At 24.6% G+C, this 21399-nt stretch overlaps 2 protein-coding genes across 3 annotated transcripts; one reads left to right on the top strand and one right to left on the bottom strand.

Annotated features, from left to right (window-relative positions):
- The first annotated feature begins 1248 nt into the window (after positions 1–1248).
- On the top strand, positions 1249–9228 carry LOC112600281 (uncharacterized protein C05D11.1-like). 2 transcript variants are annotated; one of them, XM_025347468.1, is made up of 19 exons: positions 1249–1497; positions 2129–2368; positions 3584–3724; positions 3796–3896; positions 3951–4160; positions 4299–4421; positions 4521–4666; positions 4734–4833; positions 5308–5583; positions 5693–5947; positions 6028–6201; positions 6275–6511; positions 6609–6789; positions 6889–7141; positions 7219–7405; positions 7496–7639; positions 7901–8061; positions 8131–8283; positions 9089–9228. In XM_025347468.1, the coding sequence occupies exons 2-19, from the start codon at positions 2170–2172 to the stop codon at positions 9150–9152; spliced, it is 3105 nt and encodes a 1034-aa protein (XP_025203253.1). In that variant the 5' UTR covers positions 1249–1497; positions 2129–2169; the 3' UTR covers positions 9153–9228. The 2 variants fall into 2 exon arrangements, with proteins under 2 accessions (XP_025203253.1, XP_025203252.1); XM_025347467.1 differs by lacking the exon at positions 1249–1497 and adding an exon at positions 1553–1954.
- A 3607-nt stretch (positions 9229–12835) lies between these two features.
- Positions 12836–21147, bottom strand: LOC112600274 (dynein regulatory complex subunit 3-like). Its single transcript, XM_025347459.1, has 10 exons — positions 20914–21147; positions 19403–19566; positions 18274–18402; positions 17984–18162; positions 17444–17665; positions 16780–16920; positions 15454–15634; positions 14740–14892; positions 13497–13645; positions 12836–13017 (listed from the first exon to the last, which is right to left on the bottom strand). The coding sequence occupies exons 1-10, from the start codon at positions 21032–21034 to the stop codon at positions 12912–12914; spliced, it is 1545 nt and encodes a 514-aa protein (XP_025203244.1). The 5' UTR covers positions 21035–21147; the 3' UTR covers positions 12836–12911.
- Positions 21148–21399: the final 252 nt, after the last annotated feature.

Raw genomic sequence — 21399 nt, 5'->3', positions numbered from 1 at the left:
TAGATAATTTATTGCTTTTGCATTTTATCTGTAGGTTTATGTTTTATGATATCAACCATTACCAATATATTGTCTTATGAGCACAATTAAGGACTTTCAACTTCAACAATTCACAACTTATACGGCTATAACTGTTCTGCATTTAACTTATCAATTAGTAGGTATTGATAATAAATACTATATGTGATACACTAATACCTACTTATGCAGTTATGCACATACTAATTCTATATGAGTACTTACCTAGAAAAATATTTTCAAATAAATTATTTTTTATTAATTTTTTATTATGTCCAGCTAAAAGCTAATAAATTAATAGAGCTATAACTGCAAACAGTGCAAACATAGTGTTGAGTTCTGTCCATAGCGATGAATGTATTGGTTTTACAATGATATAATGATATGTGTGTTCTCATTTTGTGTGTCTATCACTGTCTTTTTGAACAATATAATATAAAATTTGATTTTCTACTCATAGTTTAGTTTTTGGTAGTAAATTTGATTTAAGACTAATTCAAAAGTAAAATAGTTACTATATTTTTCCAAATAATTGGAATACAATTTTGTTGTAATTCAAAAATGAAGAACTGTAATAACTTTAATTTTTCATTACATAATTGTGCTAGAATTTGATAGGCGTAATTTAGTTTATTTTTTTAGAAATATTTAAAAGCTTGAATTTTTATGATTTTTTCTTCTTATTTCTAAGTATGATATATTTTGGCTGGGAATTAAATCCTTTAAAATGTATTAGGGACATGATTTCTCATAAGTTGTTCTTTCAAAATTACTTTAAAACAAAAATGTAAAAAATACATATTTGCGATTTTTTTAAACATTTGTTCAAATTTGTATTAAATCTATTTTAATCACAAATGTTAATAAATTATTGTAGTTAAAATCTAACGATTAAAAATTGTATATAAGAATTCTAATAAGTATAAAAGTACTAAAATATAAAAGAAAAACTTTAATGTAAAGTAACAATATTTTTTAAGAGTGATTGTAGTTCAAATAATATGTTGATGACATTGGAAATTTAAACGTATTAATATTTAATACAATTTATTACCAACCAATTATTGTTAAAATTCATAAAATATTGATTGTTAAATTTTGAATCACTCCGCTGTTATAATTTATTTTTTCTATTTTTAATTTAATATCTATAATGTTCAAACTAAAAAAATTTAAATTCTTTTGAAAAATATTGATAATAACATATTATATACTCTACATATTCTTCTGTGTAGGTGAATACTACTCTCAAAGTTGAAAATCGAAACATTTTTCGACTAGGTATTCATCTAGGTATACACAAACAAAAAATTGAAAACGCGTCATTGTAAAATCATTAAAAATCAATACTTGTTTTCTACGACATTAATTTGGGAACTAATAAGAGCAATATGGCGTTCACACAATAAAAAGCAGTGCAGCATCCCGTGTCCTTGTATAAAAGACGGACATCTACTGAACTACCTAGCCTAAAAAGACGTAGGTATACATATGTAATTTACATTAGGTAAGTAAAATTGATGTATTTTAATTTTTAAAGTGATTCATAAATCGGTATTTTTTTTCCCAGTAGAATATTTTATTGAATACTTTAACAATTACAGACGGGAGGCAAATGCCAAATGGTATCATTTTGTACAAATCATCGAAAGACATTTTGTTTATTACGCATTTACGCAATTACGCAGGTTATAGTGCGTGCCGTACAGTGTATGTCGTACGATATATCACAAACGCGTGGATTGTAGCGGTAGGATGGAGGATTGCCTGATTTGCCCGTGGACCTTATCTCATCCAAAATCGCGTGATCATACCTCCACCACTGTTGAATTCCCTACTGTAGTTAATCGTCGTGTCGTATGGTCTATGCTCATTGGTTGTCTGTCTTTGCGTTCCACGCGTGATAACGCCCGGTATTTGTCCATACCTCCCCGTGGTTTGTTCCGTTGTAATTTTGTTTTACAGTGCTTTTACACGAGTTTTTTGTTTATAGTAGTACAGTCAACGAATGATTATATTTTTGTTAAAATTTAACAGTGAATCAAACCGTTTGCACTAAACAAACCACCTGCTTCGCTCCCGATTTTTAAGTTTTTCGTTTGGTCGGCAGGTTTTGTGCGAATCCGTTGTCGTTTACGGACCGGATTACACATGAACAATAAACACGGCGGTGGAATGGCTCCCGTAGACGTAACGCTCAGCGAGAAGCACTCTGCCCGTTTTCAGCTGATCAATTATTCAAAACTCGAATTGGCGATACCTGTATACAAATATAAATGTCTGCGCACTGGTATCACCATTGTTTTTGGTGAAATTGAGGGTCCACTGGTCCAAGGATATTTCACTCTGGGTAACGTATTAGTTATTTTCTTTTTTTTCTCTTTTCTAACGTTGTAACTACCAATGAATGTATAGCGGATTATGTGTGTGGGCTATCTTTTGGAACTCGCGCAACACTTATGCGATTGTCGCAGGCAAGATTGTCGTCATATAATTTTGCATTGTGTTCACTCTCCATTGGCAATTATAATGTTTATCGTTGTTGACTGTTCTATTATGGCAGCAAAAAATTGATGATTATATATAAACATTTTTATAATCACCAAAATCCTGATTAAGCAAATAGTGCTTGTCATGCTAATTAAGTAGCAGTGTAATGTTGTTCTTTCTTCTAATATATTCTCAAACAGTCAACTTTAATATTTAAAAAAAATCAAAATCTTGTTCAGTTTTACATTGAACAAACAATAGAGCCATATAAATTTTAAATGAAACATTTTCGAATCTGTTACAAAAGTATTTGCTAAGATAGTTGAAAAGTATTGTTGGGAGCATTGTTCTGTATTTAGAGTTCAAAGTTATCTTCTATAAGTAAATAACTTGATAAGTAACTATTATAGGGATGGCCAAACTGCGGCTCAGGTCATAGACCCATATGGCTCGCATCTTATTTTAAGATATAAAACATTTTTACAAGAAAAATTTTTTTTTAATTTGAATTTATATATTTAAAGAAGTCAAGATTATACATTGTAAGAGCTGTCCTTAACAATTCCATTAAATGATCATCTAATCAATGTTAAATTGTTCACGTAACCATGTGTATTTATGATATTTTTGAAGACAAAATTAAGATAAAATTAAATTTGACATTGCTGTACCTATACGTTTTACATTCTACATATTTTATTATATTTGATATTTTATCTTATTTACGATAATCATTTATATATAATATATAGTATTAATAGGGCTTTTTTTTTTTTATTTCAGCTCTTCCATATTTATTAATATAGGGCGGTTAGCGAGTCTCATTTTTAATTATTTATTAATGTGAAAAAAAAACAAATGTGTCATTATGTTAAATATACATACAATTTATACTTACGTACAATTTGAATTATTTCTATAATTTATGAACTAATTTCAATTTAATTAATACCTAGATAAAATATTTCCTTTTTAATTAATAATTTTCATGTGTTTTATTTATCATTAGATTAGATATATTTAAATGTATTAATTAAAAAACAATCTAAACTATTTTTAATATTTTTATTCGTAGCTACTGAAGCTCACGATGACGATGGCATTCCACATACACTAGAACACTTAATATTTCTCGGATCTGAAGATTATCCTTTTAAAGGAGTTCTTGATTTATTGGCTAATCGTTGCCTTGCATCTGGCACAAATGCTTGGACAGGTAAAAAAAAAATTTTTTTTTTCTTTTATATTAATAGACTTATCAATTATTATTATACCGAAAATGTTTAGACATTGATCATACTTGCTATACAGTTAGCACAGCCGGTAGCGAAGGTTTTCTGTCACTTCTTCCAGTCTACCTTGACCATATATTATACCCTACAATTAAAGTACGTATATTTTTAATTATATATTATAAAAAATTAATTTAATTCATTCTTTAGGAATGTGGATTTATTACTGAAGTTCACCACATAACTTATGATGCAGAGGATGCTGGTGTTGTGTATTGTGAAATGCAAGGCAGGGAAAATACTGGAGAATGTATTGTACAAAGAAATTTGTTAGAAAATCTATATCCAGGTAAATGTGGTTATAAATCTGAAACTGGAGGTATTATGAAAAACCTAAGGGAATCAACTACAAATAATAAGGTAATTATTGTATTGCAAGGATAGATCTTTTATTTATTATTATATAGTACATACTATAATAGTGTATTATATAACATATTAGTTTTTAAGTAAAAATAGTTTAATTGTTAAATAATACATTTTCCTAATTTATTATAGATTCGTAAATATCATCATGCATTTTATCGCCCTGAAAATTTATTACTTCTTATCAGCGGAAAGATAAATCATTCTTCTGTGTTTGATGTTTTAGAGCCATTCATTCAAAAGATTTTATCAAAAGTAATAGATTGTTACTCATATTTTTTATTTAAATGATACAAAAATATTTTTACATGAACATATGTGTAAAATATAATGTATAATTTATTTATATTACAGGGTAATCGAGGAGATTATGTCAGGCCATGGCAAAGTTCAATAGAACCATTAACTCGATCTTTAAATAATGCTGTACTTTTTCCCTCTGATGAAGAAACCAATGGCATAATAAGTGTTGGCTTTAGAGGCCCGAATTGCTTAAAAGAGTAAATAAATGGTTTATTTAAAATTTAATAAGAATCTATCTGTACTAAAGTTGTGTTTTTTTTCTAGTTATATTGCATGTGATTTATTGTTGAAGTACTTAACGGATACTCCAATAAGTCCTTTACCTAAAGAAATGGTTGAAATTGAAGATCCTTTCTGTACTGATGTAAGAAATATAAAAATTATATATTGGATATTTTGTTCAAAATTTAGTTATCTTTTTTAGTGATATTTCTTGTATATAATCTTTAAATATGAAATTATCTCTAAATCAAAAAGAAAGTTCTGTCTAATAATACTTAAACTATCTTAATAAATTATGTAATTTGAATGTTGTAATAAAATGTAACTTAGTGTTAAATTTGAATGTTATAGTTACAAACAAAATAAGTTTGTACTAAAATCATAAGTATAAGTAATTGCAATCATTTTGATTTTTAATTTAAAAATTAAGATTTAATTAATCAATAAAAGTATTATTGTACTATACATTATTATAATCACAAACTAAATATTTATTATTGGAATTGGCAGATTAAAATTTTTATGATATTTCTGCTGTCTAGAATAATTAAGTATAAGCAAGTGATTATATATATATATATATATTAGTTTTAATATTATATATTTATTTTTATAGGTATCTTTTGATATGGCTTCTCACAATGAACCTTCTATAACAATTAGTTTTGAAAATGTTCCCATTGAAAAAATGGAAGCTGAAATAATACCTTCAAAATTGGATGAAGTATTTAATAAACTTTTAGTTGATGATAATTATCTTGATTTGACAAGATTAAGTACATTTATTGAGAGAAATAAGTTACATATATGGAGCTATTTAGATAATTACCCTCATGAAAAATTATCTACAATAATTATAGAAGATTTTTTGTACGGAAAAACTTCTGCTGATGTGAGTTTAATTTAAGAATTATTGAGAATGTTATTTGTATTAAATTTATTTATTAATTAATTTAACATAAATACACTCTCATACCAATGAATGCTTTTAATAATTTTAGTTGGATCAGAAATTAAATAAAATGAGCATACTAAGACAAATACAAGAGGAAGATATAATGTTTTGGAAAGAAATATTAAAAAAGTATTTGATTAATGGTAATAGAGTAATTATTAGGGGGATACCATCCATAAAAAAGCAAGAGGAGCTTGCTAATGAAGAAAAAGAAAGAGTACAAGAACGACAAAGAACATTAGGTGAAGAGGGTTTAAAAAAAAAGGCAGTTGAATTGTTAAATGCCAAAGTTGAATGTGAGGTAAGAAATGTAGAATATTTAGCAAAGTTGAATATTTATTTTGATCCTTTAAAAATTCTTAATAAGTACTCGTGTTTTAGACAAAACCGCCTAAAGAACTTTTAACATCGCTTAAAATTCCTAATAGTAAATACATACAGTTCTATCCATACGAAACCTTCACAACAAAGTCTGCAAAGCAACATAGTTTATTTAAAATAACTAACTCGCCTATATACATGGAAGCAGATAATATTAGTTGTAAATTTGTCTATGTAAGTATATTTTTATCAATGCTAAAAATAAAACTACACATTAATTAATTTGTAACCATTTGTTGTTTTGCAGATGTACACTTTTATTAACACCAAAGATTTACCCATGAACCTTCGAATGTATTTACCAATTATGGTTGATTTATTAATGAATACTACAGTCATTTGCGATGGTATTAAAATTCATCATACTGATATAATTGCTGAATTAGAAAAGGATATTGTGAATTGGAACTCAGAAATAGGAACATCATCATCATCTCACTTTTTATGTGGAACTTTTTCTTCTGTTATTTCAATATACTTTCAAGTAATTATTTTAAATTTGTTTCTCACAAGAAAAAATAAAATAGTTGTAATTTTTATTCAGTTTTATAGTAAAATTATAATTAATATTACTTTTTTAGGTAGAACCTAAGAAATATGATAAAGCCATCAAGTGGCTGCATAATTTTTTGTTCAATACTGAAATAACAAAAGAAAAGTTTTCAATCACTTTAACAAAAATAATTAACGAAGTTTCAAGTTATCGAAGAGATGGTAATCATATGTTAAAAGACATATTACGTAATGTAATCTACCAAAACAGTAAGTTGATGCATACAATTTATATTTTGTTTTCTATTATCTAGTAGAAGTACTTAACGATACAGATGTGGCTTAAACAATTTTATTTTATTTATATAGATAACAACCACTATGCTTGCAGTACACTGAGACAACATAAATTCTTATCAAATTTACAAAATAAAATAGAATCTGAAGAGGGATGGTCATCTGTTACTGATGATTTGAATAGCGTGAAAATGATTCTTGCCAATCCGGATAATATAAAATTACACTTATCTGCTGATTTACAAATATTGTGCGAATTAAAGCATAACGCATCTTCACTGTTAGAAAAACTACTTCCACCAAATGTTGAACATTCGAAAAAATTGTGAGTAATTATTGAGTAAATAAGCATAACTATAAGCTTATATAATTTAATGAAAATGGTATTTACCTATATTTTAGATTTGAAACTGTTTTTGACCATGAATATATTTTGCCCAATGATGAATGTAAAATACGAGCTTGTGCTGTTGGTATGGGTGCGATTGAGTCAAGTTATTTCATACAAGTAACAGATTGTATTAAAGATTTTAGTCATCCAGATATTCCAGCTTTATTAGTATTTTTGCAATATTTTACTCAATTAGAAGTATGTTGTTTATCATATTATAAAACATTAAAAATTAAAATATTTCTTTCAAATACTTGTTATTTCATAAAGATTTTTTTCACTTTTTAGGGACCTATGTGGAAAAATATTCGTGGACTTGGTCATGCATATTCATACAGCATTACTCCAAGACCCAATGAAGGATTACTGTTGCTACATTTTTATCGTTCAGTAAATGTACCTGCTGCATACAGAGAAACTAAAAATATAATGGTATGTTTAAACTATAGACTAGTTTTTGAAAAATTCAATTCAAATTAGAATCTAAATATATATATTCACACATAATTTTTATCATTAATAATATGTATACATGATATAAGTTCTTTTTTTTTTTTGATAATAATAATAAAAATTTGACTATAATAATATTACTCAAACAAGATAATTTATAACAAAGATTTTATTGATGTATTTACATTGTTATAATTAAAGTTAATATATTGATTAAATAAGTTATTTTTTCCATTATAGGAGTCTCATTTAATCAATGGTGCAGTATGGGACATGACACTTTTTGAATCTGCAAAATGTTCTGTTATCTTTGAAATAGCAGAAAGAGAAAAGTCAATTGGTGACTTAATTACTCAATCTGTATTGTTTCATTTTACAAATTTGCCGCCTAATTATAATCGGTAAATAAAATAATTGCATGATATTAAATTTTTAAACTATTTTTGCTTATAATATTTACAAATATTTAGAAATCTTATTCAGAAAATATCTGAAGTAACACTTGAGGAACTTCCACTAATTGGTAATAAGTATGTGATGCCATTATTTAATCCATCATATACAAGAACAGCAATGGTCTGCCCACCATCTAAATTAGATGATGTTGCTAATGAATTCAAAAAGTAAGTTCAATGCATTCTAAAATTTAACTTTTATCTTCATTCAAGAATGTTTAAATTATTTTAGTTACAATTGAAATGAACCATTTATTAATATAATTTTTTTTTCATTTTGATAATCGTTATATAAATATAATAAATAAGTTATGTTAATCAAATGTTATTATAATGGTCAAGTTGCTTGTTTGTAAATTGATGTTAGTTATAAGTGCATTCATTTTACGCACCTACTGAAGAATATAATTTTACCTTCATTACATTTAAAAGAATGCTTTATTGGCGTAGATTGTTTCTGTCTAACGCAAGCAAGTACAACTCAGGTTGTAGTCCAAATTGAACAACCAAATTTTCATACTAAAAAAAGAATATTTTAAATTGTGTAACATTTTTAATTTTTTGATAACAATAATATGAAAAAAGTTCATATTGTTTCAAAGTCCATTATTTTTGTATTTTTTAAATTTAAGTAACTTATTTTGTAGTTCCGATATATTAAAAAAAAAAATGGTTACTTATTTTGGATTACAACTTAAGTGGTTCTTGTCCTTGTAAAACAGTTTTTACTGTGTTGTACGTTTGTTAGAGGGGACAACGCATGTGAGTGAAACATCCTTTTAAGTAAGAACAATTTCAAATATTTTTAACAATTTTCAATTAATTTATTCTTTAATGATATAAATTCTATTTATTGGTCAAAAGTACTTATATTATGTTATGACCAATTATAATTTAGGTATTTAGACTCTTATAAGTTATGAAGCCTAAACCAGTAGAATTAAATAAATATATATTTTTAATTTTGTTTCAGAATGGATATTGACATGACTATCTACAGGTCATTAGAAGACAGTATTCTCAATGATGTTGCTTAAACTTTGAAATTATTATTATTATTTTTTTTTTCCAATTTCATATTATTTTTTTTTCCAATTTCATATTATTTTTCAGTATAGCTATTATATTTTTAAACAAATCATGAGCCTTCTTTTTTGTATTTATGCCACTATATTTTTATAAGTTTTTCAAGTTTATATTATAAATTATATCACATTTATCTTTTTAACAATTTGCTTATTAATTAAATTCAAAATCAATCTATCAAAGAATTTTATTATTTTATTTAAAGTTACTACTTAAATTTAATGTTACTTATTATAAATAATTTAAAATTCTGTGTTTAATCTATTAATTAATAATTAATTGATCCATCAGTAACAGTAGCAACAATATTCAAACCAATAACAGATATAAAAAAAAATATATATATATATTAATATTCTTAAAATATTAACTATAGTCGAATCAATAAATTAATTAAAGTATTATAGACAAAATACATGCAAAATATCAAATATTTACAACTAATAAAAACGTAAACAATCTTACTATTAGAAGAAAACTGTAATTTATTAATTCAAAATATACAATATTATTATTTTACCTTTTTATTTGAAAAATTATACCATACATTTTTATCCTACTCTGCAACTTATATTATTAAATTAAAATAAATATGCAACTAGATAAACATTCACTTTTTAATTATAACCTATATTAAGCAGGTATTCACTATTCATAGATTTCTTTTTTTTTTTTAGTACAATAACTATTTGTTAGAGAAATAATTGGATTGAATTTAGTTATTTTAAGTACTTAGATGTAATTTTGACAGTTGCGATTAAGTATAGTTAACTTGTCTCAAAAATGGAAAATATTTTGATAATACTTAACTGCAAAATTTATTTAATTTATCATATTATTTACTTAATACATGATTCAAATAAAAAATAAAAAAATCTGAAACTCTTTATTATAGGCATAATAGGTGTTGGCTGTTAATTCTATTTTGTCATTGAGTTAGTTACTATAAAAGTATATGAAAAATGGATGTGTTAAATTTGAATTTAATGGTAAATCTAGAGATGTTTGCCGTGTGTTAATCTATTCACATGCCAAGTATATTTTATTATATATTTATGTAGCTAGGTATTAGTAATTAATTTTACTATTACAGATACTGATATAGATTGAATTATTTTTTTTCCGAAAATATCGTATTTATTGTACTGTTAATTATTATTATAAACTATAGATATATTATATTATTGTTAGTTAATTCCTAATTATTATAATAAATAATGAATAGAATCATTGGCAATAATTCAAAATGAATTTAAATATTAATAAATATCATTAAATTTAATGAAATATAATAATAAAATTTTCAAGTTTCCATGAATGATATGTTTTAAATTACAACTAAACTAAAATTATTATTTTCAATTTTATAAAAAATTTTAACTTCCATTATAAAAAAAGTTGTATTGATGTATTCTTCAGGGCTAATGTATTAAAATTGAAAATGTTGAACTTCAAAATAAATTGTAAAGTTTTGTGATTTTGACAATTTTTTTTAACATTTTATCTTTAAACTCTTACAAAAATAGTTTTATGTATTCATTTCTAACATTTTTAAATTTGTCGACTTAATTAATACAAATATAACCATTAATTTTATTTAATTACATAGTTAACAGTACTTGTATAACTTTACGCATTTATGGCATTGAAACTTATTAAAAATATTAATTTAAATATTGAAAATTTTATAGATTTGAGAAATAACATAGGACCTTCTATGTTATTCAAAATATAAGATAATTTTGATATGGATGAGATTTTTTGATTAAAAAGGTGAATAATTTATATTACATGTCTGATTCTGAATAAATAATATCAAAGTGCATTATTAATATTATTATAATTTTTTTAAAACAAATTAATTACTTATACATTTTATTTATTTATAAATATAGATGAGTAAGTTAACTTTTTTTATTTACTATCTGTACTAAGAATAGTATACATCAAATAATATTACATATATATCAAAACAAATAATTTAACTATCATTTATTGATTGGTAATTAATTAAAAACTACTTGAATTGATGTATCCATAACAATTAGTTATCTTGTTTTAACCAAAAACAAAAAAAAAAGACTGATAAATTAAATAAATCCATTTTTAAATTGTTTAATTACCTTACCTATCAAATGTTGTTAAGTACATTTTTATTTTTTTTATAACTGATTTTATAATTTTGTTTGATGCAGAAAAACTATAAATTAATAAATAAAATTTATTTATTTTAATTATTTACTTTTTTCATTTTAATATATTATACACATAATGTAATAAGAGAAATCAAAAAGATGTTTTCATTATTATTTTTTTAGAAATTAAGTCCAAGATAAACTTTTTATTATTTTTTTTTTTCATATTGTATTTATATTTTTTTCATTAATATTTTCATTAAATTATTCATAGTGAATACAAGTGATCATTTCAAAATAACATAGATTTTTCCTAAATTTTATTTTATTTGATTATTTAAAAATTAACAATATTATTTTGTTTAATACTTATCATTTTTCTGTAAAAGTGTTAGCTTTTATATTTTAAAATTATCACTTATTTATATTTTGTATATTTTTTTTTTAGATATTTAAAAAATATATTTTTAAAATATTTGCAGCATCATAAAAGTATAATTATTTTCATGGTTTTATGATCCTAATGTTTTGAAAATATTTTATCAATATTGTATGTACATTTTTATCAAAATATTATTAACAATATATTTTATTAATATTGTATGTGAAATATTTTCAAAATAATATCATTAATATATATTTGGTAAATATTGTGTGTAAATTTTTATCAAAATATTATTAATAATATATTTTATTAATATTATATGTGAAATATTCCCAAAATAATATCATCAATATATTCGGTAAATATTGTTAGATATATTCATAAATTATTGTTGAACAAATAATAAATATATTGTAATAACAATTTAAAACTTTGACAACCATGAATGAATATTTTGAAAATATTTAAATAATTTATAAAACATTTTAATAATATTTCAAAAATATAATATTGCTATGTGGGTTGTGCCAAGGAACTTTTTAAAACAATGAACAATTATTACTTTATACTTTATAATCTAGTATTTACTTGTTTACTCTTGTACATAATTTAGATAACAAAATCATTTATTTATATAAATTAGATTCAAAAACTTATACTTTCTACCAATTATATTATACAAGTATAATAAATACATTTTTTTTCATTTTGTAAAAAAAAATACGGTAAGCTATAATTTCTGCCTTTAAAACTGGAGGATAAGGTTATAAACTTTGTATTTGTCAAAATAATATTGTATTCTGATCAAATTTCAGCTGCAAAAAAATAGGTTCTTTGTTATTTTAGATACCAACGATAACAGGAAGTTGCAATAAGTAATATTTTTTGATTGCTATTATAATAATACTATAATAAAATGCTATAATAAATAATAATTATAATATTCAATAAATTTTTAATTTTATAGAATTTATTAACATTTTTAAACTATGTTTTGGTGTACGATTGATATAATCATCAGTTAATGTTTAAAATATTAAAAAATCAGAAATATTTCGTACCCATTCACAAATTAATCTCAGTGAATGTTAATAAATTTACTTGTAATTGCGAAATTAACTATACACTATATCTTCAAAATTTCATACCATAATATATAGGCATTAATAAACTATTTAACTGCTAACATATTAGACTTTTTTAACTGCTAAGACTGTAAGTTTCGATATTTCGTTTTGATAACGGATAAATGTAGCGATTTCTGATATCTTCCGACGATTTCTTTGGATTTCTTCGCTGCAAAATTATTTTAAATTTCAACTAAAAATCATTATGTTTAATAATATATACAATAAATAATTCAACACAGGTATTTAAATTATATGCATATTTATAGTTAACTTGTCTAAAACATGTACAAGTTTTTTAATTAGAGTCTTAGGAACTTCGAACAAACTCGTATTAAATATGTAGGTATATTTATAAATTACAATTATACTTAACAAACAAATTAAAAACACAATTTAACGAATTAAAGCATTCAAATAATACTTATACGTTTATAGTTTTACGAGGTACTTGTTTTAATTGAAATATAATGAATAGTTAGGTAGGTATAATTGTTATTAATAATAATCAACCATCGAATAAAATGGAACAATTATGTTGTACTACCATGTATTCACAAATCGAACTTTTATTTAATAATTTAAATTTTATTAATTATCACACAATTTTTTGTCATCTGTTGATATTTTTTAGTTTTGACATTTTACCTGTTCAATTTTTCAAATATGTCGTCTAGCCATTTGGAAGCACTTTCTGTTATGTATAGTTCAGCGCGTTCTACTTGCGAAGCTTGCGATTCCATACATTGAGAAATATCGTTTGTAAACTGTGACACTTTACTAATTCTATTATTTATCTGAAATAGTTAAAAAAAAAAAAAAACAAAATTAAGGATAGTAATACCTGGCAAAGCACAAATTAGTGCATTTGAATAATAGTATTACTAGTAAGTAGTAGGAAGTCAGTATAAATTTGTATAGATGTTCATAACATAATATTAAATATATATATTAGGTACTTAAGAATTTTAAAAAATCGATTAAAATGTATAAACATAAACTTAACCTACTTTTATAATAAAACAATATTGTTTGTGTTCTCATGCTTATTAATTATTGTATAAATTTACATGCGTTATATTGTTTTAAACACAGAATTACAATAATAGGGAATAAGTACCTATATATAAGGTACCATAGACAAGTATATAAAAAATAATAAAAGGTATAATGTTGCGCAAAGATAATAATTAATTTATTATCGTTATCGCCGCGATTGATGTTATAACTTATAAAATATGATCAATAATTATATGTCAACTTATAAATTCGCAGTTTCTATAATACCTATATTGATTTGCATCATTTTTTGCACCCATGGACATTTAATGTAACATAATCTTTATGTTATATATAAAAAAAAATCAAACTTATCATTCATTAAATTTAAAAATTAACTGACGATAACATCTTTAAAGTGTGCACCTATGTAATTGGTGTATCATATGCATGTATTTTATACGAAGAATATCATTATAATAGTGCAGATTACTGATTAGAATAATTTTATTTATATAATTAAATAACTTTATTGATTGACTTTATTTATTGATGACGATAAAAATGTTGAATTAATAATAAATCAAGACTGTTAACAATGTTTCTAAGACTTATTTACGATAATCACCGCTAGTTGTTAATCAACTGGCGGAAATAGGAAATAGGTAGGTACCTAAACTAATTTTAGTTGATGAATATTTATTGTTATAAAATGATTATTTTGTCTTGTATTCGTGTATATAATTGGAAAGAAAATTGGATCATACCACTTTTATTAGTCATATAGTTTTTTTTGTAATATATACTATGCACATCGCACATTTAATTTTGAATTATTTTGTTGATGGGGTTTTATTCTTTGCGTCAATTTAAAAATAATAATTATACGTACGTCATCGCTTTGCACAGAAGATACAGCATACTCTAAAATAAATTGCAAGAATATGTTTTGCTGTCTTTGCAAAGTACAAAATCGTTTTTTAACCAACTGTTTGAATTCGACAATCTGTTTTTCGAGTACGTTCCGTAATTCACCAATCATTTTCTAAATAAATCGATATAATAATTAGAGACGGGCTGTTACAAATTTTAACTGATACACTGGTAATAATTAATAATTATGTTAATTTTAAACAATTAACAAATTTATTAATGCTAAGCAATAATAATTAATAGCATATAAAAATATTCAAAAACTCAAACAAAAAAATATCAATAAAATTTAAATTTAAATAAATACAAAGAATAAATATCTATCTTGTCTTTCTGTGCGTCGAATTTGATACCGATAGTCAATAGACTTTTAAGAAACATAATTGACAAATTATGTAAATAATTTACAAATCGAAAGAAACTTTTTAATAATTTAAACTTGTTTTATTCATATTTTGGTACGTTCCTAGCTATGTTGTTACTCTTTAAGTAATAAATGACTATTAAATAAATAATTCATCTATATGTGATTTTTTTGGTTTAAAAAAAAAAAGTGAAAATTTAGGGATGGAAAATTATTCCTTCTGGTTGTATGCGACAAATCACTTTCTCTACCACTGCACTTTTATTGTCTAATACTCATTAATCTATAGTACTATTTATTATTAGTAACCATTATTTTTCTGGATAATTTGTCTTCGTGGCTCATCAGCGCGAGCCACGTCGCTTGCGTCCTCTCGTCAAAACGTCTGCACGCGATATCATCGTTCGTTTTTGAATTCCCACCGTCGTCGCTGCCTGCTGGAAAATCGCATTTCACACGTTTTTTGTACTCTGCGAACTCCGAAACGCACCTGTAAAACAAGATAGTCACGTAGAGCCTAACGATCGTTAGTGCGTTGATACGATTGCCAGCACAATGGTCAACAATTATTATTTGTCATACGTAATGGTCTTTGTAAATAATAATAATAATAAACAAAAGTGAACACGACGCATATTGCGCAGAGACTTCGCACACGAGAATTATTAAAGCACAACTTATTCTTAGTTCGATTTACCGCGATGAGTGCGGTAACATGCGCCATTAGTTTGCAGTTGATCTAAGTGATCTAACATTGAGTTAATAAATGTTTTTCAAATTAATGTTTTTATCACGATATTTTGAATAATTTACCAATTTTTAATAATTTTCTCCTAGTATACTACCTAGCTAGCACACCGGGACTGCCATAAGTGATAGAAAGGGTTGGATTACTTGGATTAATGATGCAAAAAGAATGATTGTAAAGTTAGAATATTTGGATGATTAAATGACAAATAATAGTATATTTACTGAAAAAACTAAACAATTAAATATGTTTCAATTGACGATGATTAAAAATAATCAAATTTGTGTTGTCAGAGCTTAAAAATATTAATAGAGTACATTTGTTTATTATCAAACTTGAAACTAAGAATATTATCTGTATTAGTATGTTGGATTATTTACGATAGATACCTAAGAATCTTTTTTATTTTTCCACGTTATATGAGTATATTTAAATTGTAATACGTGTATTGTACGTACAAACTTGCCTACAGTTTTAAATATCGTAAAAAAGTCAAAATAAAAATACAGATAATGTTTTTAACATTAAATTTGTTAATAATTTAAATATATAATTATATATAAGATATAACTAAGTTATATTAATATATATAAGCTAGATTTCTCTTGGCTTATTATGTATAATATACTATATAAACTTTAAACAAAATAAATATATTTCTTTTCCAGTTAAGTTGAGTTATGACGCGAGTACCTACACGACATATCGCGGTTAATCATCATATTGTAGTCTATATATTAATATATTCAATAATATAAAAATGATATAATTACCGACTCTGCGTAGTATACATTATATATTTATATTTTATTCCAGCTTTAAAAACGTATAGTTAAATTTTTTTTTTTGTATCGCATTGTGGTAGGCGTTTACTTATATTTGCCGACTTTCTACTTTCGTCCACGCCGCTGTTGATCAACTGCTGCAGCTCCCTGTGAAATTCGTTGACCAGTTGAGAACGGATCCCGCGGCTTGTCTCCGCAGCTTCCGTTATTTCATTTACCACTCGTCTAAAGTCGTCTGCGTATCTACACAGTCGATGGGCGAGGAAAGAGCAAAAAAAAAAAAAAAAAACGAGAACAAATGAAAAAACCAATAAATCACCTTTCATCAATCGAAATAATATACTAGGATTGTTTAGTTAGGTAGAGTACTTGGGTTAAATAATTTAATTAAGCTAAATACTTTAATACAACGGTTTTGATAAAACTTCAATGAAGGATATACCTATAGCAAAATTAGTGCCATACTGCCATGGTCTATGGAAAAATAATATGCTAAAACTTTTTTTTCGTTCTTTTTCCAAAGACAATAAGGCGTACTCACGTTTAATTCTTGTTATATTTTAAAAATTTTATAAAGTTTATTCGAATATACTTAACTATTTGTTAATAAATTGTCATAAATTATTATTTTTTAATATTTACTTAATTTACTTAATAAAAGGAATCGACTAAGTTCCAAATAGGATAGGCAATTACTCCCTCAAAACCACCACTGATGTAGTGATGTTTAGTCTACTTAAATTTAAGTACAGTAATAAGGTCTTACGTTCTGTAAACGTTATGAATCCCGTAACGACCGTTTTCCTTCAAAACTTGTTCTACAGTTGTGTTGTGAAATACGCTCATATTGAAATCGACGTCTTCGCCTTCCGGGATCCTATCTAAAAACGCGTCCTTTCTGTCTACCATCCGTTCTAGTCGCAGTTGTTCGTCCACTGACATTCGTTTCCATTTTCTGTCGTTTTTTTCGAGCATAGTAATCAGTTGACTGAAAATAAAAACTATACAATGTTTGATTCGTTCCAGTTTTTAAAGTTATGCTGTTCACACATGTTACATATTATATGCACCAGTAATAATATACAGTTAATACGAGTATACACAATAGGTGAACATTTGATACAATTTTTTTTTTCTGAGGGACTAGCACTATCCAAAGCAAATTGGCCTACGCTGTGATAAATGGTAAAAATTTACATCATGTATTCATGAACAAATTGTAATTGGGAAACAGGGCTAACATTTCCCACGATATCCACCTATTGTTTACCTAGTTGTGGTTTACCCTACAATAATTTTAAAAAACCTGTGGACGTCTAGAGTTTTTTTTCTTTCTTCAACTGTAATAGTTTTATTATTGTATACCAGTAACGATTGTACAATCGAAAGTATGAATGTTCGTTCCGAGTCAATCGGTTCTATTTGGCACGGGTTACCTTCTACTACAAGCGATATGAGGTTTGTAAATTTTTTTAGGTATAAAGTCTGAAAATTCAATTTAAAAAAAAATCATAAATGTTTTTATTATTAGTACGTATTTTTAATTTATCATGGTTAAAAAAACCTGAAAATCTCTTTAGTATATTACAAACTTACAAATTTATAATCAGTTATTTTGCAATATCCTATGTCTAGCATTTCTAAGCAATCGCGTTGTGTATCCAAATTTTGAATTTTTGTCAATGGATTGTGATTTAAAATCAAACGCTGCAACTTAACTAATCCCTTAAAAATAATATGTAATCAGTTTTATTAATTTATTAACAATATTTAATACAGACATTTTTTATAATAATCAGAGTTGGGAAAAAGGAATAGATACTTATGTATTTTAAATAATTTATTTGAAAAAGTATGTTTTATATTTTTTTTATATATTATCTGGAATTGTAATTTTTATTATTATATTTTCAATATTTTTTATTTTTCATTTAAACATGTGATTATTTATTTTAATGAAATATTATATTTATTAGGTAGTACCTATAATCTATATTACCTATATTTTATTCAACAAATTATATTCATACTCGTTATTACATTAGGTATATAACTACTATTTTGTAAAAGCTCCTTAGTTACATGATGTTTAAATATGGATCATTATAAATTATAGTTTATCATAATAATTGATAATATATAGTAAACTTTGGTACTTGATTAACACACCAATTTATATTTGATTAATAATAAGTTGATATCCTTAGTAATTTACAAATTAAAAGTTTTACATTCGTAATATTACTATGTATTGTAATTCTTACTTCATTCCTATTTTAAATTATGATGTTTGATATGTTTACATTATTGTATGAGTTATGCTTTATTGCCAATAGCTAAAATCGAATAATGTTTTATAAACTTGTATTTTATTTTGTATTTTATATATTTAATTTAAAATACGTTTAAAAAAAAAAAAAATAATTATTTTGCTTGCTCTTTTAAATTAATTTTGTTTTTTAATATTTTAATTATAATATGAAGATTATGTATAACAGTATAACCATTTGATCTAATCCTAGTAATATATATTTTTAATAATAAATTACACTGTTAAGTTTCAATTTTATTATTTACATTATACGCAGTATAATACATTTGTCTGAAAACATAGGCAAGTATCTACAATAGTATTATAATTAGTTAAGTACCAGTAGATATGAGAATATATAGGTATTTGTTATTTAAGTTTAAGTTATTTATATATTGATAATAATCAAATTACCTGTAGATTTTCGATTTGTTTGATATGATTATGAGACAGGTCCAATTCAATAAGATTAGTAAAGGAATCGAGATTGCAAATTTTTTCAATACGATTGACTGGTAATTTTAACGATGTAAGATTGGATGATGATATCAAACAAAAATTGGCCATATGCAGTATATCTATACACAATATATGATTACATCAGTAATTTCAAACATATTTTAATAAAATTACAGACAGTTAATATTAAAATGTTATATCATAAATTATATTATTGTACCTTATACGTATCATATAGGTAATTAAATTATTCATATATTAGAGCCAGATTATATCAATATCTTATTCATAAATATAGGTATTATATATTAATAATAACTTAATTCAGATTTTTTAGACATTTTGTTTTTTTCTATTTGGTAATTCAATATGGAATATTAGCTATCGTAACTACCTATAGGATTATTACACGAAATTTTTATTTTGTTTTTTTATTTTTGAATTGCTTTTTTGGAGTTTTATTAACACTTTGTGTTAGTAGTGTAATATTTACATATTTCAAATACCTATTTAAAAGATTAATATTTATTTTTTCTACTATAATATGTTAGCAAAAACATGTAAGTTGGTTTTATCGCTATTTATACATAATGTTCTAAAATATAAAATTGATGTACCTACGTCGTATGACTAATTAGTTATATTCAGTCGTTTTGAGTCAACTGTTTTGTCGCATCATAAGTGTATTTTATTTGCAAGAAAATGCCTAGTCAAAATATTATGATCTGCGCGTTAGCGTGATTTAGTTAAAGATTTGAAGAAGATATTTTTACTTGTTATTATTTAGTATTGTTTGATTTTATTTTTAAATTTTGTATCTTATATACTTTTTGATGGGCCCACGGGTGGTAAAGCATATAGGTAGATAATACAAAATTGAAATTTCTGATGTACGGTGGTACAAAAATACGTAGATAATTTATAACTTGATCATTAGTTTAAGGTGGATAGTAGTGCATCGATATCCTTTACGAATTGTGTAACATAAAAAAAAAAAATAATAATAATAATTTCATCTTCATCAATCAGCCAAATTAATAATTATTATCATATTGTTACATGTAAATTATGAATTATTCAATTATGATTATATAATATAATCATACTATGTTCTATGCGTAACATGGGTTTGCATATTATAATTATTATAATAGTCACTCTATATAATAATTTTATTATTTAATCATATTTTTTCTTTCTAACGTTTCACGAATAAGACTAAATAATAATTTTTTTTTTTTAAGTATTTAGTTTAAATGTATTAATATAATACTCATGAATATTTACTAACTATAAAATAACAAACACTATTTTAGAAGTTTACTAAAATTGTAAATATGAATACGGTGTTCACAGACATATAATTGCAGTAATCTAAAATAGTCAATAAAATACATTAGAGGAAAAATAATCATACAATTTTTCATTTTAGATATAGACGCGATATTATAATATTATTATCTCACTTGAACAACTGAGATCAAGACATCCCAAGTGTTCGAATGTCTGCGTAGCATCCAAATCATTATGATAACCGTCATCTCGGCCAGATCGTATGACGGCAGTGTTGATTACCGTGAATTCCATATCGAATTTAAAAACTTTGAACTTATATCAGAATAATCTCAAATGCGCGACAGCAATGACGATATAAACTTTATTCTTAAAATATATATTTTGCAGGCTTGCAAAGTGTTTTAAACTATATACTATTGTAAGAAACCTATATTTATATCATTTTATAATATTATTGTTATTATATTAATGATAATGGTTTTTTTATTGTTACAGTGGCTTTAATAAAAACATAAATAATAATAATAACAACAATAGTAATAATGATTACGAATAGTTGTTGTGTTGCACAAGTCCGCACCGAGTAACCATGGCGATATCGTGGGCAATGGGTATTGGGTTAGATAGCTAGGTAGTTAGCTAGCCGACGAGTAAGC

This window comes from Melanaphis sacchari, unplaced genomic scaffold (assembly GCF_002803265.2).
Source record: "Melanaphis sacchari strain LSU unplaced genomic scaffold, SCAv2.0 Contig62_pilon_pilon, whole genome shotgun sequence".
Taxonomy (NCBI): Eukaryota; Metazoa; Arthropoda; class Insecta; order Hemiptera; family Aphididae; genus Melanaphis; species Melanaphis sacchari.
This window is presented reverse-complemented; position numbering and strand designations above follow the sequence as displayed.